Source organism: Cyprinodon tularosa, unplaced genomic scaffold (genome assembly GCF_016077235.1).
Source record: "Cyprinodon tularosa strain WSP-4 unplaced genomic scaffold, ASM1607723v1 ctg197, whole genome shotgun sequence".
Lineage (NCBI taxonomy): Eukaryota > Metazoa > Chordata > Actinopteri > Cyprinodontiformes > Cyprinodontidae > Cyprinodon > Cyprinodon tularosa.
The window spans coordinates 2,272,026-2,290,650 of record NW_024038720.1 but is presented as its reverse complement, the minus strand read 5'-3'; the positions used below and the strand labels follow the sequence as shown (position 1 = coordinate 2,290,650).

The 18,625-nt window shown below is 41.5% G+C and overlaps 1 protein-coding gene across 9 annotated transcripts in view; it reads right to left on the bottom strand.

Moving 5' to 3' along the window:
• bdnf (brain-derived neurotrophic factor) overlaps positions 1–18,625 on the bottom strand; it is a 45,805-nt gene continuing 27,180 nt past the window's right edge. Inside the window, exons 2-3 of one of the 9 annotated variants that reach the window (XM_038283942.1) lie at positions 17,566–17,653; positions 1–1,270 (exon numbers count right to left, since the gene is read on the bottom strand). In XM_038283942.1, coding sequence (XP_038139870.1) covers positions 443–1,270; positions 17,566–17,619 — 882 coding nt within the window. In that variant the 5' untranslated portion in view covers positions 17,620–17,653 and the 3' untranslated portion in view covers positions 1–442. Of the gene's footprint in view, positions 1,271–2,339; positions 2,485–2,573; positions 2,917–5,849; positions 6,390–11,509; positions 11,733–11,838; positions 12,045–12,481; positions 12,626–12,720; positions 13,000–13,408; positions 13,432–17,565; positions 17,654–18,625 lie in introns of those variants that run through there. The other 8 variants (XM_038283951.1, XM_038283943.1, XM_038283949.1 and 5 more) reach the window with 8 other exon arrangements.

The window sequence follows — 18,625 nt, the reverse complement described above, 5'->3', positions numbered from 1 at the left end:
TTTTTTTTTATGTTTTTTTCTTCTCTGAAAGTGGAGAATTTATTAATTCACAATTGAAAGCAGCATGCAAGCTTTTGTAGATGGAACTGTCCTCTCATTCTTTGCCTGCAGTTTGTTTTATTTTTTTGTTTGTTTTTTTTTCCTTCATTTTTCTAATTATTGGCAACGTAAACAGATCACAATGTCTCGATTAATGTGATATAGTAATTTAAACTGGGCGCAAATGACTGATCAGATTTTTTTTAATTGTTTACAAGGTCATGAATATGTTCAATAAATAGACTGTAGTATCACTTTACTGTATAAACTTCATCTTTTTTTACATGCAGTCCATAAAATTTTCATTTGACGGAATAATTTACCCTGTTATGTATATACAAATAGATATTTTCTCTTTATTCTCTTTTTTAAACTCTTCAATAAAATCTATACATTTTATGCACTATCTCCCTCTTTTAATGGTCAATGTGCATACACATGAAGTGTCTATCCTTATAAACCGCCAGCCAATCTTCTTTTTGCTATCCATGGTCAGCGCTCGCACGTAGGACTGGGTTGTCCTGCATTGGGAGTTATAATGCCGCTTGTCTATTCCTCTGCAGCCGTCCTTTGTGTACCCCATGGGGTTGCATTTGGTCTCATAAAAGTATTGCTTCAGTTGGCCATTGGGGACAGGGACCTTCTCCATGACGGTTACTGTCTGCCCAGACATGTCTATCGCCGTCTTTTTATCCACAGCTGTCACCCACTGGCTAATACTGTCACACACACTAAGCTCTCCACGCCGAGAGGGATCAGAGTGGCGCCGCACCCTCATGGACATGTTTGCAGCATCCAGATAGTTTTTGTATTCCTCCAGGAGAAAGAGCAACGGCGGCTCCAAAGGCACTTGGTTGCTGATCATCACCCGCGAGTTGTAGAGGTCGACATCCTTGGCCTCGGCGGCGGCCAAGGGTGACGGACCCCCGCCTCCCTGGCTCTTGTCGCCCCCCTGTCCCAGCTGCGCCGCCTCGCCCTCCACCTCCAGCAGCTCCTCTATCACCTGCTCAAACGTGTCTGTGAGCGACGGGAGCTCCTCCCGCTGGCCTAGCCCGCCACTCTGTGGAGTCCCGTGACCTCGGGGGGCCGTTGCAGCAGCGCCCAGGTAGCCTTCCGTCCGATGGCCCCGCATGCCCGGGGCGTCTCTCAGGGGCGCAGCTCTCAAGCAACTGAAGTATGAAATAACCATAGTAAGGAACAGGATGGTCATCACTCTTCTAACCTGGTGGAACTGGAGGGAAAACAGAAAGAGGAAAGAGAACAAAACAGTCAATCAAAGAGTATTTCAAGTTACCCCCTTCTTAATCAGTAATGCATCACTTTAGCCTTTTTTAAGACCAACATCTCTTTGTTTGCATGCCAAAAACAGACAGCTTTTGAATAACCACAACATGTTTTATCAAACTGACAATGGCACCGTGTCATCAGTGCTTTCAAACAGTTTGCAAACTGTAAATCTATGTGAGGTCTGGCTTAGATTTCAATTTGTTGGCAGCAGAAGCACCAAAGCTGTGCTGAGCATCAGAGAGACGACAGCAAGAGAGAGAGAGAGACTGCTTATTACTAAAGATAAGAGTGCACAAATAGATACTTGAAACATCCTAACAGGGTTGCTATTATTCATGAAGGCTTGTGTTGCAGAGTATGGCAAGGAGTGTGCAGGCATGTGTGGTTTTATAATGGCTCCAGCTATCATTCACCCATCTCTGCATCAGTAACGGTCTCGCTTTAAAAGCTCACACCATGTCTAGTTTTTTTTTTTTAGAACACTTTGATTGTTTAAAGGTCCAAAAAACAAGAATTGTACCAGCATAAACGCCTCAGAAGGCTCTTGCTTGTCCAGCATCTACTAATAGAATAAGCTGAACTGCAAACATTGTGTTTATGTCAGCTTTGGCAAACATCGCCACTGCACTTCTAAACTATTTGTGCTACAAACTGGTCTGCACGGCAGGACCAGTCTGACACCAAACCCTGTGGCCATGAAAGAGGGACCTGGGCTCTTCTATTTTAAAGAGACGGGATCCATCAAATATAAACTCCCATACACTAGGGATCGCCAGCTCTCAAGGGACTGTGTTCTACAACCTTTAGACAGGTCCACCAGAATCGTAATCAGCCCTCTGAAAAACCCCAACCGCATACTAAAGCATCAGGAAATCATCTAAAAACTGCAGAACAACCTCTCCCTGGAATCACAAGGTGAGCTGCATGCCAGCAGGTGGAGCCAGATGAGGAGAGGAAACGCTGAACATACATCCTCGATTAGTGAACCACCAGCGCACAATCACGTCCCTTACCTTTAAGAAGCTCTAAGGCTCACAGATAATCAATACGATGTAGAACATCCAAGCACCAGAGACATTAAAGCAACCAGAAAGATTTAGGCACACTGATTCTTTGACAGCTCTCCACATGTCCCAGACTTGCCAGCCAAAACGAGGCAAGTGAACAAAAAGTCCCTGATTTTACTAAAGATAGACAAAAGGACCTCTCTGGTAAGAAGAAGAGCAAGAAAAAAAAAACATCCCCACCTTAAAGCATTTGTTTCTTTCTTAATTGGTGTCTGGGGCTGTGCCTGCAATTAACAGACACCACGGTGAGTGCCATAGAGATATCGCTGCTAAAAATAGATGTGCTGGGAGTCTCACAGTCTCTATTCAGAATATCACATCCTTCTTCTTAATGAGCCACTCATTCCCCAAGCTCAGTGACGTGGTCTACCAGAGTGTATGAGTGTGTGTGTTAGAGGGAGGGCATGGGGAGGGGCTGGCTTCTCTTTGTGTGTGTGTTTGTGTGTATATGTTTGAGAGAGTGTAAGGATGGGGGTATTTTTCCTCTTAGCGACTAAAACAACAATGAGGCTAAAGGCCATGGACGAAGAGTCCATGATTAAATTATCACTGAGGATTGCTAATAAGTCCAACTCATCATTTAAAGTGATATTCTGGTTCAAATGTCGAGGATTTCCAGTGAAGATTTCCCAGCACAGAGGACCATGTAGGTTTACGGGATCGAGGCCAGCTTTATGTGTATAGGATGCATTTAGGCTGATATTATTATCAGCATCGTGCTCAAGTGGTTCCACTTCCACATGAGGGGAAATGATGGCAGAAAGCAAGAGCTGATTACTGTCAGGCGTCAAACTTCATGCTGGAAATGGTGCAGACGAGGAGTGCTGCATCTTCCGTAAGAGACCACAGGGGTAATGTTGCAGTAGCAGGGGCGGGTGGGGTATGGTAGGGTAGGGTGGTGGAGAAAGTGCCAGCGTCATTTCGCAGCATAACAACCACGGATGACGTCTCTTCCAGGTCTCCATAGGGGAGAGAATGGAAGGGAGGAGGTTGCTGGGGGTAATGCCACTCAACGGTGCGCAATTGCCTGCCTTTCCCCTGGGTATCCTCACACCGGGAACCACAGATGATTTTATTTCTATCTCTGTGATTTCCTGTTTCCATCAGGACAATCAATATGGCTTATGCTCCCAATCAACATCCTGTTAAAGCACAATAAAGGCAATGAATCATTTAATTGCTGTGGGACCGACGATGAATTTGTGCCTTGTATCTGCATAAAGATGCTAAATGTGACAAATACAATAATTCGGTGTTAACACAATAAGGGTGAGTAATACAGCTAGATAGGAATTAAAACTAGGCCTTTAGTCAGCAGCTACCTGCGTAAAGTGCAAACCTCCAACCCAGATTGATTTAAACACCAATTTAAAATGGAAATCTATGTATTCACAGAGAGAATTCAAGCTTTATCTAAAGGCTTTGGCCATCTAAAAGTACATAAGAGTACCAAGCTAATAACCTAGAGTGAAGGCCTACAATAATTGCTGCTCAAACATGCCTTTATCTATAACACCACACCCTGAACAATGGGGGCAGGTGAGTGTTTGGCTTTGACATCTCCAGATGACCACCTGTTCATCTGCTTAGAGAAAGAGCACGGCTGTATGGCGGGGATGTGTAACTTACCCTCACGTTCGTTCTCCGTGCCAGGTGGGGATTAAAGTGATAAATACCTCTTTGACAGTCGCTGAAAAGTTTCTCCAAAGCATGAAAGGACTAGTAAAGGCCAGTATTATTGCACATTCAGTAGCGTTCCCTCATGTCAACCCTCTTTATGGCTTCATCTCTGCTTACTGCATGCATGATACCTTAAAAGCCATTACAAAGAAATATAAACACCAGCAGAGGAGATGAAAGGGTGAAGTGTGCCCTGCGTGTTTGAATAGAAATGTGCGCAACCTCTGCTCTTGTCCTCCCACTGCAGCTCCCTTGTGAGCATCTGTCTTTTTAAAATTTATCCAGTACCATAGCGTCCAAAAAAACTATCCAGAAGCATGTTTTGTCATGCTCAACATGCACAACCACAACAGCGCCAAATCCTCCAAGTTTTCCTGAGGAAAACTGCAAATAATATCACCCCAATAATCCCCCTTGTGTGCCACAATTCTGCACTTAAAAAGGCATTCAGACTTAATTGAGTTGTCTGCAGTAATGGCTGACACATGTAGAAGCTCGCTTTTTCCAGAGATCTGTTTTCCATCCGGTGCAAGCTGAAGAGCAAGTTTGGTAATAGATGGGCATAAGCATAGATCATATCTGCATCCCACCACAGAAACAGATAGGAATCCAAATCCACACGGAGTGATTTATGCCAATATTAGTCGCCCTCTCCATCCCATTCTTTTTATCCCCCTTTTGTTTTGTTTTTTTAAAGCTGACTCTCACACAAGCAATCGATCCAGTTTATGTGTTAATGCACATAGCTTCCTGTGAAGGCCTTATGATTAAAAATAAAATCTATAATTCATTTTAACCCCTGAACAGTGAAACCCAACCACTGCACCAGGACCAAAAGCATTCAGCTCAGAATCAAGACAGCTGCAATTTCACCTTTTGTAACACTAGATGGCGTGTGAGACCATGAAATAAAAGCCTCAGCTTTGAGCCTCACGTCTACAGATAGATAGATAGATAGATAGATAGATAGATAGATAGATAGATAGATAGATAGATAGATAGATAGATAGATATTTTTTCAATCTCTTTTCTTTTTTTGCAGCTGCTGCAGTCTCCAGCTTCAATTTCTTTTTCCCATGAAGCTGTCACTAATGTGGTCTGTTGTTTTCCAACACTTTAAATGATTTCTTTGTTTTTCATCTCGTGAAGTTACTTAGTACCAGAACACCACGCTGAAGCCAACAGTTTAAGTTGGCCGCAACTGAGCGTTTTAGGTCTCCGGTGTCCTATAAAGTCTTAATGAGTCCATCAAAGTTTTTTTTTTCTCTCCTTCTTTTTTTTTCCGCCACAGAAAACAAGCTGAATAAAACTGTGGGAAATAATTTAGATCAGGTCATAGCGGAGGAATGAGCGGAAACAGACCAATACAGACTTTCTAGAGCTTTTTAAAGAGAGTCAAAACGCAGTAAAACGTAAAAACTTGGAGACTTTTACGCACAAAACAGTTTAGTTAAATGGTCGACTTTATTATTGGAATAAAACAGCATTTCTTTTTTTTTTTGGCATGAGATTACATCTCCTGAGCCTGCGCTCTCTGTTGGAAACCCAATCAACATAATAAGTGCGTTTTTTATTAATGAACGGCAGGATAAGGTTACGCATATCCCCTCTCGGGCCGCTTGGCTGTCTGTTCACAGGATAACCAGACTTGATCGAGCTACTTTCAGAGCCCCCCCACCCTCCCCATCCCATCTAAACATACTCTCTACCCCTTTATATCTCAAACACATTAAAAGTATTTCAAACTAATTTTGGCAAAGAAAACCCACAGCTTACCTTTTACTGCCCAGTCGTAAAACAGACCATTCAACAGGATAGTGATGTCATCTGGGATGTTTTGGACAACTCCCTCAGTAATTTACTAAAACGTTATTTTCCTTTCTGTAACTTTCCCGAAAGAAGCCAAAAAAAATAATAATAAGAAAAAAAAGGCGTTTGGATTTCTCTTCAGCTTTGGAGCAAATAGATTAAATTATTGATGGTGGAAACTGCGCTGTTGAGGTAATGCACTCCCATGGCTGCGCGTCTCGTCTGTGGCGATCGTCTGAAAGTGAAGTTGTCGCAGCAGAAACAGCGGCGGCAGCAGGAGGAGACCTCTGAAGCTGAAATGAGGAGCCTCTTTGAAACTACTGTAACTTTACTACACAATGACGCTGCAACATGTGACCTGCTGCTGGCTGACTGGTCGCCGCAGAGCTGCTGTCTAAACAGCCCACAGGCGAAGCTGTTAATGTGCTTTCAGCGCGCATTACGCGTTTTTGTTTGTCCGCAAACCGTGCAGGCTGCATCCACGCCATAATGTCTGGGTAGATTACAAAGCAACAGCGAAGCCTCTCCTCTTCCGTATTTTTCCCTTTTTTTTTCTTTCTTTTTTTTAAAACTCAGCCTACAGAGGAGGCATAGTTTTCTGGAGGTTCTGCGCGTAATAGTGGCTCTCCCCTGAAGTCGTTATACATTGTGTGCTACTTAAAGATGCCCTATTTAAGTACAATTAGATTTATGGCTAAAATAAGCATTTGTTGATGCCATCTGCACTAAGTAATGGTATTAAATAAACAACTTAAGTATTTTGTATTAGTTTTGGACATCTAAACCAACGTATGTTCTTCATTTTCTTATAAATCTCAGCAGTCTGAGCCGTTCTACCATTTCTACAATTTCGGTTTTGGAGAGATGTATCCTAAGGGATATTTTGCAGATGCTCTTTAGCACTCTGACCAGATTATTATCAAAATAAAACAGCTGCTACTGATACTTCCCAACATCTTAAACAAACTGTACCCCCATTCATTGACTGAGTTCATATAAAGATGTCAGATGTCAATGGAGGCCCAGTCTTTCAATTGGGGGATGAACAGTTGGAGATTTTGCCCCAAATATTAGATGAGCTGCAGCCTAATGGAGGGATAGCAGCTCGTTATCCCTCTGGCTTGGCCGCTGTCCATTGGAAAGATTTATTACTATGGGTTTGTTGTATAGCCATCATGATTCCTCTCTGCATGGAGCTCTTGTTTGGCATTTGGTAGTATGGGAGTGGATCCTCACACCTGCCTAATGAGTCACTCCTACCTCCAACACACCCGGGGACATGCCAGGATAGATATAGCCCTCCCTGAAGGCACACAGGAGGTGAGGGCAAACTCTGGATGACAAAGAGTTGCATCAGCAATCACTGAGCGACATGACTCCAAAGATTTTACAACAAAAAAAAGAGAGAAAGAGAAAAGACAGGAGAGCTCCAAAAGTATTTCATAGATAAATAACTTTGCATCAGATGGCCAAAAACAACAAGTCTCACTTTCATTTTTGCAATCACAGCAAAACTAGAGATTGTTGATCAATAGGAGGTTGAGGTTGATATTTATGAATGGAAATTGGACCATTATCCTCCTTTTTGAAGGAACCTATGATATGGAGAGAAGCATCTTTACCTTGGAATAAGGTATAGGACCTCCAGAGTCATAGGCGTTCATGGAATCAGAGCTTCAAACCCAAAGATGAAACTAGATTTGAAACAAATGCCTACCAAAGGAGCTGACATCTAGGCACGTCTGTACAACCTTTCTTGGCTCCTCTTGCCAACAGTGCTTAACAAGTAGAATTATGCCTTCTTGTGCATTGGGGGAGGGGATAGCCGTAATGACATTTTGTGAAATGTCATTTTCACTTGGGCGAGCAGGGGTGTTTTTGATCAAAGTGGAATTGCATTCCTGTTGAAGGAGAAGCCAAACGGGGAAGCATTTAGTAAGAGGCCTGGTGACGTCAAAGGAGTTGAGAAGACTTTGAGGGAGCCTTACAAACCCAGTCAGCTGGGTCCTTTAAATGGATGCTGGAGTCAGGAGCTAATGTCATCCCTCCTGTGATGACAATAACCTTTAATGTAATCATGAGGCAGACACAGCAGACTAGATTTCTAAGCCTCACCTATACAACTCACCACCACCACCACCAAATCAGAAACACATAGGCTAAACACACACACACCATAATGCATGGGGTGTATTATGGTGTGTGTGTATTCCATGAATGGAAACTCACCAGCTCTGCCATTCTAGTGCTGAAATATCTGTTATAAGCATATATTAGATTAGGTTGTTACTCAGACCTGTTAAAAACTAAGCCTAAAAACTAAATGCATCTTGCTTTTTATGTTAGATTTTTAGTTTGTTTTCATGGTTTTGACATAAAAGCCGAATAAACCTCGATACTTGAATGTTTTGCAGAAGTTGCTGCATGATCACCTGCTGAGACACACATGGCATCAGCCTCCTCTTTCCATCTCTCTCTCACACACACAGTATGGTGAATACTTGTTGTCCTGCAGTGTTCCGACCCGAGATATCTTAACTATATTCACAGTGTATTAATAACTAATCGTGTTTTTTTTTTTTGTCTCTGTGAATCCCACAATCACGCCACTGAATGACGATAATTGAAGATGCAAAACAAGGTGCAGGGCTTCGCCTCCCTGCCAGAACTTGTTTGAACAAGTCTGTTAATTGGACGGAGGTGATGATGATGATGAAGATGATGGTGCCATGACTAAAGCAGAAGCGGCAAGGACCGCGGCGCGGCGGCGGCGGCGCGGCGGCGCTGCCTACAATTCCATAACGATCAGGATGATTAATTTGAGCTCTAAATATATCGTGACGTCCGCTAAGCCATGAGCCTGGATTTCCGCCCCAAAATAATCAATATCCTATTTATTATTTGTATGAGACATCAGGCCGGATTAAAGGGGCTGGCATTTCATGAATGAAAACGTTGCGACAACGTAGGATGTCACGTTCCAGTTTTTTGTTTGTTTTTTTTTTACTTTATTAATGTGCGGATCATTTTAAAGCACAAATTATTCCCCCAAAATGATCTCAACGGAATAAAATAAAGGCCCACATTTGCATTTATTGTTTTTTGTTAAACAATAAATCAAGTATGAATATTTTAGCTTAAGGAAAGATTTTAAGATTTAATGTCGCGTTTTTATTTAGAGCGATTCAATTTGATTTCATATCTACATCGTCTAAAGAATTATTTCAGAATTTATTTTTTTATTTTTTGCAGTAAAACCTACCATCAGGTTTGTTATTGACGCCCACCCCAACTCTGCAGAGTTGAGAGTGCACAGAGAGAGAGAGAGAGAGAGGGAGGGAGATTCTCTGTAAAGATAACACACGCGGAGACGCACGCACACAGGCGCGCGCGCACGCTGGCGCACGCCCCTAAACAAGCGCATGTAGCCCCATTTATGGACTGATCCGCTGACGTACATTGCAGAAAAGTGCTATAAAAAAACCTTCATACATACAAAGTGTGTCGTGCCACCCCACAGACCCCTCCTTACCCGCCTCCGCTCATCCCTCCTCCTCCACCCAATACGCCCACGCCCACACCATAATCCCACGTCTTAGTTGAAACAGGGGAGGAAAAAAAATGAAATAAAAATACTGCTACATGGCCGGGAAATATGCTGAGGAAATATTAGATTTTAAAAAACTAATCCGAGAAATCCGATGCAATAATAACACAAATAAAACAAAAGGCCAAACATTTATTTAAAGTGCCACAGTTTTAGGATCCCCCCTTTTTTTATTGTAATCTGAAGCTTCCGACGCATCTTGATTAAAAGAGCGCCTTTATTAGTGTCGGACAGCCACATAAGTAATATGATCTATTTTTGGTTTCAGTGTCTAATGGGCGTCAGTGTGCAGAAACCGATCTGCGCGCCTTAATTGCATTGCTGGGTAAAAAAAAAAAAAAAAAAAAAAAAAAAAGAAAAAAAACCCAAAAGAAAATAAAAAATACGGAAAACGCCGTCGGAGAAATCCCATAATTTGAATGCAATTAGAAATTTACTGGATGCGCTCATATTTACATGAAGATGCATCCTGGAAGGATGAGCCTTGATTATAACGGGACTAACGTTGGGCGTTATAGGAGAAGATGATGTGTGTGGAGGGGGGGAGCTTTCGCCTCCTCTTATTGTTTTTTTCCATGCACTTGCTTAAATCTTAAATCTTTTGACTAAATGAAAAAAAATGTGACTGAGAAAGAGAGGGAGAGAGACAGAGGGAGGGATGTGAAGAGTGGTAGTGGGGGAGAGGGAGGGAGGGGGGGAAATAGGCAATATCCACAGCTTCTGTGCAAGACCATTTTTTTAAAGGCTGCAAGTCGTCTGATAGAGAGAGAGAGAAATAACAATCCAGAAACGTTTTTTTTTCTTTTAATGTGCATCTGAATTTTGAATAGTCTCGTGTTACTTTTTGAGGAAATAGACGGGAAAGAAAACATCCGCTTCCTGAACAACACCAGATCAAGCCCTCTTATCTCTCGGCATCACATTCAGCCACAACATCTGTCAGCAGATCCTCTCTAACCACGCCCATCGCTATTGTAATTTTCACACTGGAAAAAAAGCTATAATAATAATAATAATAATAACATGTCAATTTGTAAATATATAATAAAAAACGAAACCTCTAAAATAAATCTCTTGAAAGGCGAATGAGAAGAATTGAATCCTTTATTACTCAACCCCTTATCCTTTTTTTTCTTTCCTCCACATCCTCTCTTCTTTCCAGCTTCTCTTATTTCTATTTTTCTTTCTCAAATATTACTCTCTGGCGCAACTGACGTTTGACAGGAGCGGTGCACGGACAAAAGAGAGGGGGGTAGGGTAGCAGGTGAAGTGAAAAGCACCTTATGAATGAAACCGTGGAGCGGTCGTAGTAAAAACACAAGTGATTTGATGGCGATGACGGGAGGAGGGGGGCTATGGAGGGAAAGGAAGGGGGGGGGGGGGTAAAGAGTAGGGCTATTTTTGGTTGATAACAAAATCCGAAGGGTTTGGTATGAAGGCAAAAACATGAATGCAGCAGAATAATAAGCACAACATAGATGCTAGAACGATATGCACCTGCATCTTGACTCCACTTCGTGCTGAAAGGATCACTGCAGCGTCTTAAGTCCCATATTGGGAGCATGATTAAGCACAACGCAACGATTACGCAAATAATGTTGCAGCAGGCAGTGTTCGGGAACTCCAGAAACGCTTCGAAAACCTCCCTTTCTGCACGAAATCCAACCCCCGTTTAAACACATACACACCACCACCTCTTTTTTTTCTTTATCTTGCTCTATCTGCACCCTGCCCGCACCGATCCATTAAAAAAAAAAATCTATAAATAAATAAAAATGAAAAGAGATGATCTATTTATTTAGTCACCTGGATCGTGTCTTATTTTCGGAGTTGTTTTCCTCACTACATGTCCATAAATACTAACACCTCCAAGTCAAGGCGAGGCGAAAGGCTGCATACTGTAGTTTTTTTTTTTTTTTGTATTTTTTTAAGCCGGAGTTTAATTTAAGATGAAGCGCGTAAAGAACAGAAGAATAATGAAAAATAAGACTACCAAGAAAACAATTTATTGTGCTCTTACCTTTGCAAGGGGCTGACAACCACTATGTGCGTGGTTAGATCTCCGTGACCAAGACTTGCATGTCTCAAAGTTTAACGCAGTGTGGGGGGGCTTATAGGTACCGACAATGTACTGTGTAAAACACCAGGCGCCCCTACATTTCAACTTTGACAATGCGCGACAAAAATACAATTAAGATCTCCTTTTTCTAAAAGAAAAAAAAATAGCAAGCGCTTCTTTCTTTTCTCCCTTGCTTTTATTTTTATTTATTTTTTTATGTTTTAACCTCTCTTTATAATCCCGTTTATTTTCCCATTTAAAGACCAAAGGATCCTTGAGAATGAGCTTACCAAAAGTTGAAAAAACAATCCCAGGTTTGGCAAAGGGGGGGTTGGGAAAAGAGAGAAAGAGTTGGCGTCCAATCGGCGTTTTAGTCCATGCACGACTCTGGTGCCTCTGTCCAACGTGCTGAAAGCATAGCACAGCCAAGGTAACTATGAGGGGCCAAGGAAAGATACATACTTTTTGGTTTGAGTGCCCACTTAAAACTGCTTTTCTCTCTTTAAAAAAAAAAAAAAAAGAGGAGAAAAAAAACTATGCTGCTTCCCCTTGTCACGTGTATTTTCCCACCCCTTGCCAAACAAGTCCTGTTAATATTTGATCACATATTGGTCGGACATTTCCTTCCAGATTAGAGCACCTATCATGACAAACGCCGGTTCAGTTCAATGCAAAAGCACCACTCTCAGCGCCAAATTACTGACACCGATCCCGTATCGTTCCCCTCACCTCCTGGTATATGACAACTGTCACAGGTAAGTGGCACATGTTGCTTATTTATCTCGGCGCTCTCAAAAAGAACATAGATGCATGCATTAAACATAAAGCCCCATCAGTGCCAAAAAAAAAAAAACAAAAAAAAAACAAACAAAAAAAACAGCACCGGATCACATCCACCACAATGCGCGCAGATCCAATCTAATATTTCCTTACCCCTTTCTCACTGAACCGGCATATCCTGAGCAGAGAAATGCCACACAGCCTCTTTCACACAAGCTCTGTCAACACCAGCCTCAGCAGACATGGGTTCTCGATGCTGAGTTTGTCAAGTAGCCCTCGAGTCCAACCCTTCCAGCAATGCGCTATAGACTAAACACCAAGCGCGACTATTTACTTGTAATCATGTCCTGATCACCATCATCTGCTGCTGTTGTGTTTCAGTTGCTACTCACCATTTTTTCCCCTACGCTGTCCTGGAGATAGAAGTGTCTTAATATCCACTCACTCCAACAGATGCTGGTAGGTAGTGTGTCTTGTTTGAAGTCATCATATGAGAACTTCTGCTGTGCTCAGTAGATCGCCCACCACTGCACTGACTTATGATTCTAATAACCCTTTGCAATATCGGCGTGCTTAAACTCTCTCAGTCAACACCTTGGTGGCTCCACAGTTTAGACAAACAACAACAAGACGCCCGGCTTGTCAGAAAAGCTTGTACAGATATACGTAACACCCTCGCCCGGACAACGCCATTAGAGGTCTGATTGAAATGAGCGACGGCAGCACAAGTTTTATGGGGGATACTAGTTTTTTTGATGTTTTTTTTTCTCTAGTCGACGAGTGTATTTAAAGCTTTAAATCCGCACAGAGGAGCAGTGACGGACATAAAACTTCTGACTTATTGTGTTAACAGACTGTAAACTCCCTATTTGGCTGAGGGCCAGGGGCCCATTACGCATACGCGCTGGATATTTAGATCTTTTTCAACACGGACAATGCGCAGCGGGGTAAGCTTTACCAAACATTTATAGCGCCCCTATGTCTGCGTGTTAAGTTCTCCAGGAACTTGTTGCTGCTCTAAAACAAAACCCGCTTTTCTTTTCCCTTTTCTCTCTCTCTTTTTGTTTAAAAAATACTTACGCTGACGTTCTCTGCGGTAAGTGTTGCGTATTTTTTTCCTTCCTTAGGACAGATATGAGACAAATCCAAAAGTTCCCCCTCAGAAGAAAAAAAAAAATAACCCCGGGGAGAGGTGGCAACGGTGTTAAAATATCAGGTGTGACACTTTTTGATCAGGATTAGGTGGAAGTTCAAAGGCGAAATCTGTTTTCAGTAAAATTCCATCAGATGCACTGCCAACACTCAGCCATCTGATTGTTATGCAGTGACGAAGCGATGCGCTTTGCAAGAGAAGCCCCAAATGTACTAAGTAACATGAGTAATAGGTGATATTTGCCTGACTCTTTGTCAGCATCCCAAACTTTTTAGACTTTGTGCGTGTGTTTGAAAAGTGTCATCCCTGTGATATAAATTACTCTTTGGTCATAGTTTATGAAAATCACGCAGCACTGAGTGGTGCGTTGTGGGAACCTGCATGTGGGTGTTGCGTCTGCCAGGCGACAAAGGCACTAAATTGGTCAATTTTTTGACGTTTTCCCCTCGGATCGTCAAACAGCTCCAGGTAACCAGAGATCTCTCTGGATTGTGCCACTCTGTAAGCCAGATGGCAAGGACCTAAACGGATCAAAACCTGTCTTAACTTTATTATTTGACATCAGACTTAACTTTGTTTTGCACTGGTTCTAGTGGCAGGGACAGGTGTTTAAGAAAATACAGGTGAATCTGGTCAAAAAGATATACATTTCTAAATCTAAGACACAAGATGGCATAATCTGATAAAATCAGCTTTATATCACTGATTCGTGTCTGTCTCCTGTTATAGAATATGAAGAATTTTCTCTGATCTACAATAGTTGCTGGATCCAAGAGTGACATTCTGCTTATTATACTTGAAGCCAGTCCTTGTAGGTTCTCACCCAGGGGGGTAGGTGGGGGGACTACTCATTAAAACACAGAGACATAAAATAAAAAGAGAAGTAACACATCGAGCGTGGTCCGCTTTCATCACCTCATATGATGGGATTTAAGGATGTATGTTTCCCATCACCATCATCTCAGGCACCTACCATCATCCTACTATAGGGCCTTTTTTCTGACGTGGTAACTTGACTTGCTCCTACTTGTGATGTTGTTAGCACTTCCTCTGCTCCCACAGCTTTTTTATTTATTTATTTTTTATTTATTTTTTTAGCAGACTTTGTTACTGACTCATGCTCGTCTCTTCTGCACTATCCATGCCCTCCCCCGCACTCTTCACCATAATGATGATCTTATGGCCGAGCACAAGTTCACAGATCAATCACTCCATCCCCTGGGCTGCATTTGACTTACATGGCACTGGCCTCCAATGGGATACTTAGATACTTCACCCTTTTTTTTTTTTACTCAGTTTCAGTACTTTTCAAACGTTTTGGTGGACAAAATTTTGCCAGAGGAAGCAGGACAAGATGAATGAATCTGCTCACAAAGTTTTTGTGCCTCTGAAACGTTTTCACTATTTGTCACAACAACAAAGTTTGCGATATGGACCAACACACTGTTGCACTACCTCGTAAGGTGGGAGGAATGTGTAGTTATTTTAAAAAATCTGAATAATTGGACTCAGTTAACCCTAAATAATAAACCAGTTAAACAATTTTTATTCAAAGATCACCTAATTGGTACACAGAGCAAAAGCATTAATCAGTTATCAGAAGTTTAAAAAAAAAAACTCTGCTGTTCTTGGAAGGCCTTCAGCTTTTTGTTAGTGAACATAAGTAAAGCAAAATGAAGAACAAGGAACACAGCAGGAAAGTCAGATACCACATTTCTGGGAAGTTTCAAGCCATCTCATGGAACAAAGGAATCTGTTAATAAAAATGAATTTGACCAATTAGATTTGTGTTCCTCGCATGTGGATTTCATCTTATAGTTTATCACAAGCCGCGAAGGAGACACAGCAAATATGTGGGAGATGGTGCTCTCTTCAGATGAAACCAAAATTGAACAGGCTGATGTACAGGCTAACTCAGCATGTCAACCTGACAACACCATCTGCTTTGTGAAATATGATGGTGGCAACATCATGCTGCGGGATTGCTTTTTTTTTCCAACAGGGAATGGGAATCTTGTGAGTTAGGGGGAAGATGAATGCAACCAATAAAAAATAACCCTCCTTATTTTGTTTTGTCAAATTATCTTCATGTACCAGAATGGTCCAATCAAAGTCCAGAACTAAATTCAATGTATAAACTGCTGCTGGTTTATAGCTGTAGGTATGATGAAAATGCTAACGTCTGGGGTGTTGGGGGATAAAATATTTAATTTGTAATGTTTAAAAAAAATATAACATTTCACTTTCTTTTATAATTATGTACTACTTTGCTGGCCTGTCACATACAGCATAAATCTTATATACAAAATACATTGCAATTTTAATTACACAGCTCTGAATAAGTAGAACAGCAGTCTTTTACATAGTGGCTCCACCAGTTTTTAGCAATGAAAAAAAAAATTGCACCTAAAAGCCTGGAAAATTCATTCTTCCTATCACAGAAAAAATACATATTTTAAGTCATTCTAACACAGCAGCTATCATACTCTCTCCCCATTTACACCTGCTAATCACATTTGGTCCCTGTAGGGTCTCTGGAATCATCAATAAAATGAACTAAAACTTCTCCTCCTCCTTGACGTAATGATAACTATTAAGCATGAATGGATGCAGTCGGGGCCACACGTATCATTACTTTGTCTTAATCTTTGCTCCATAAATATTGATAACATGTGCCCTTACGTCATCACTTACTAGTACTTGCTGTTATAAATAGAATCAGGTTATCTCTTACTGTCAGTGTATCCCCCCCCACACGCACACAGACACATACACTTTACCTCTTGTATCTACAGGAAGTAAAGTGCTTGGGCAAACAATGAGCAGACGGAAAACAACAAACAGTCCAACTCACACAGAAGCAAATCCACCACTCTCTCTTTTTCCTCATGTTCACACAAGCTGGAATCCAGCGAAAACCATTTGCAGACCCAAAGAAACTAGTGATTTATTCACACCAAGAACTAATATTGAAAAAAAAAAAAAAGAGGGAAAAAATGATGAAGTCTTAATTTCCGGATGGTCCCTGTCAAAGTAGCTTAGAGCAGTCACCTTGTTGACATTGTGCGTGGTGCTGTACATCTGTCATTCTGTGGAGCAGCTTCATAATATTTCTGTGGAGTGAGGAATTAATTATCAGGCTCGGCTGGTGACTCAGAGTTTAGGTCCTCAGAAAGTAATGCAGCCCGTAAGTAATCGCCCCGCTGCCACCATACTTCACACTGATGGTGAGCGCTGCATTTGTGCTAATTTTGCTGTTCTATGTATAGTGTCACGGACAGTGTCAGGATGAATGATATTTGGGTTGCCCCAGCAGCTCAGCAGGCTGAAATTACACCAAAGGGGGCTGCTGTGACAATGATGGTTTCAGTCTGTTTTTATTTTCTTCTTTTTTTTCTGGGACTGTGCACACAGTCATCTGTCCTCTTCTCGCCATCTTGCACACGTTAAATACCAGGTGACTATATAAACTTTGTCTTTACAGCCCCGGAGGAAGAAATCTGTAGCTCTGGGTGTGACATATGAGGGCATTGATCTCCTAGCTCTGACTAACCTCCCGTCTGCACAGCAGCCTGAAGTGGCGGATGCTACCTGTCTGTGAGTATCTTTATGGCTGCCTGTGTGAGACAGGTAATCTTGGGGCCTGCCATTGGGGCTTGAGAGGCTGCCAAACTACTGCAGAAACAAGAACGGTAAGCACAAAAGTTTGAATAATTAGAAATCTTTGTATAAACTCCTCTGATCAAAAACTAATGTCAACAGAGAGGAAAAAAAATACAAATTTGTGCGAGATTAAATATTGCCCCAGGATTTTGACATATTCATGACTAATATTAATGCATTGTTTTTTATGTTCCGCAGCTCATTGTTACAAGACGAGATTGTGCTTGGGTGGTTTTTGTAAGCCTGGGTGTGCATGGAGTGGTATGGATTTGAATAGATATATTTGCATCTTGTTGCTTAGCCAAAGGCATTATTGGCTCCCAGTGGTGGTGACCTGAAATTTTGCATGCACGGCAGCCTGCAAATGGTAGCCCCTTTACTCTCAGCCAAGCACTGCACGGAAGAGGCATGAGGCACTGACCTTCAATGCAGCACATGCATGTAACACACGTTGCCATGGATGTTCACATTTCATCTTGGTCCCTCCCTCCCGGTTTGTCCTCCGAACTCTGGATGGAAAAGAAAAACAACACAAATAGTTGGGTTTGAGTTTCTGCCGTTGTTTTTTTTTTCTTTGGAATTCATTCCTTTCTGCATGACCCCTCTACCCAAAAAGCCACTCATACTGGAATTTCACTAAAAAGTTAAAAGTGACCATAAAAGAGAAAGTTGTGATTATTTCTTATAGCTTACAGATGTGTGGAAGTTTTCTTCGTAGTTCTACAGCTGCAAACCGTGGACTGCAGGACAAGTATTCCCCAACAAAGTACAGTCGGGATTCTTTGAGAAGCACTGCTGACCGAGCACAAGCTGTGGACTGGACATAGAAGCTCTTAGCTTTCTCTCCCTTTTACATTATATATATATATATATATATATATATATATATATATATATATATATATATATATATATATATATATATATATATATATATATATATATATATATATATATATATATATATATATATAAACTCAAACAAATAGATATAGATTTTTTATTTATCAGCATAGGTAAACTGAAAGGATAATGTCAGCCAAGACCAGCATCCTGCTAAATTTTAAAGCAAAAAGCACTTTAAAAAAAAATGTTTTTGAAGAAAAAAATGTAAAGCCTTTTCCCGACAACCACACTAAAATGTTTGAGTGATGAATATAATCTTTATCTGCTTAAGCACTTATGGGCATCAAGGAACAGAGGGTCGAGAGTTTTAGCTCTATTACTGGCCCTCTGATATAGAACATATCTGCACAGGAGGTGGAGGCTCCCAACTTGGAGACTGGTAGTTCAAGTCCCTGAGCTGCAAAAAAACCCTGCTCAAAGTTTTACCTAACAGAGCTGATGATGTCCAGACAACCCAGAAAGGAAGCCACAGTGTGGGGCAGAATGCTGGCTTTCCATCTTGTCTCTTAGGTAGTTTATTACATTTAAGTTAAAAAGTGCTGCAGTTAGCTACAATATAGATTCACAGCAAAAAA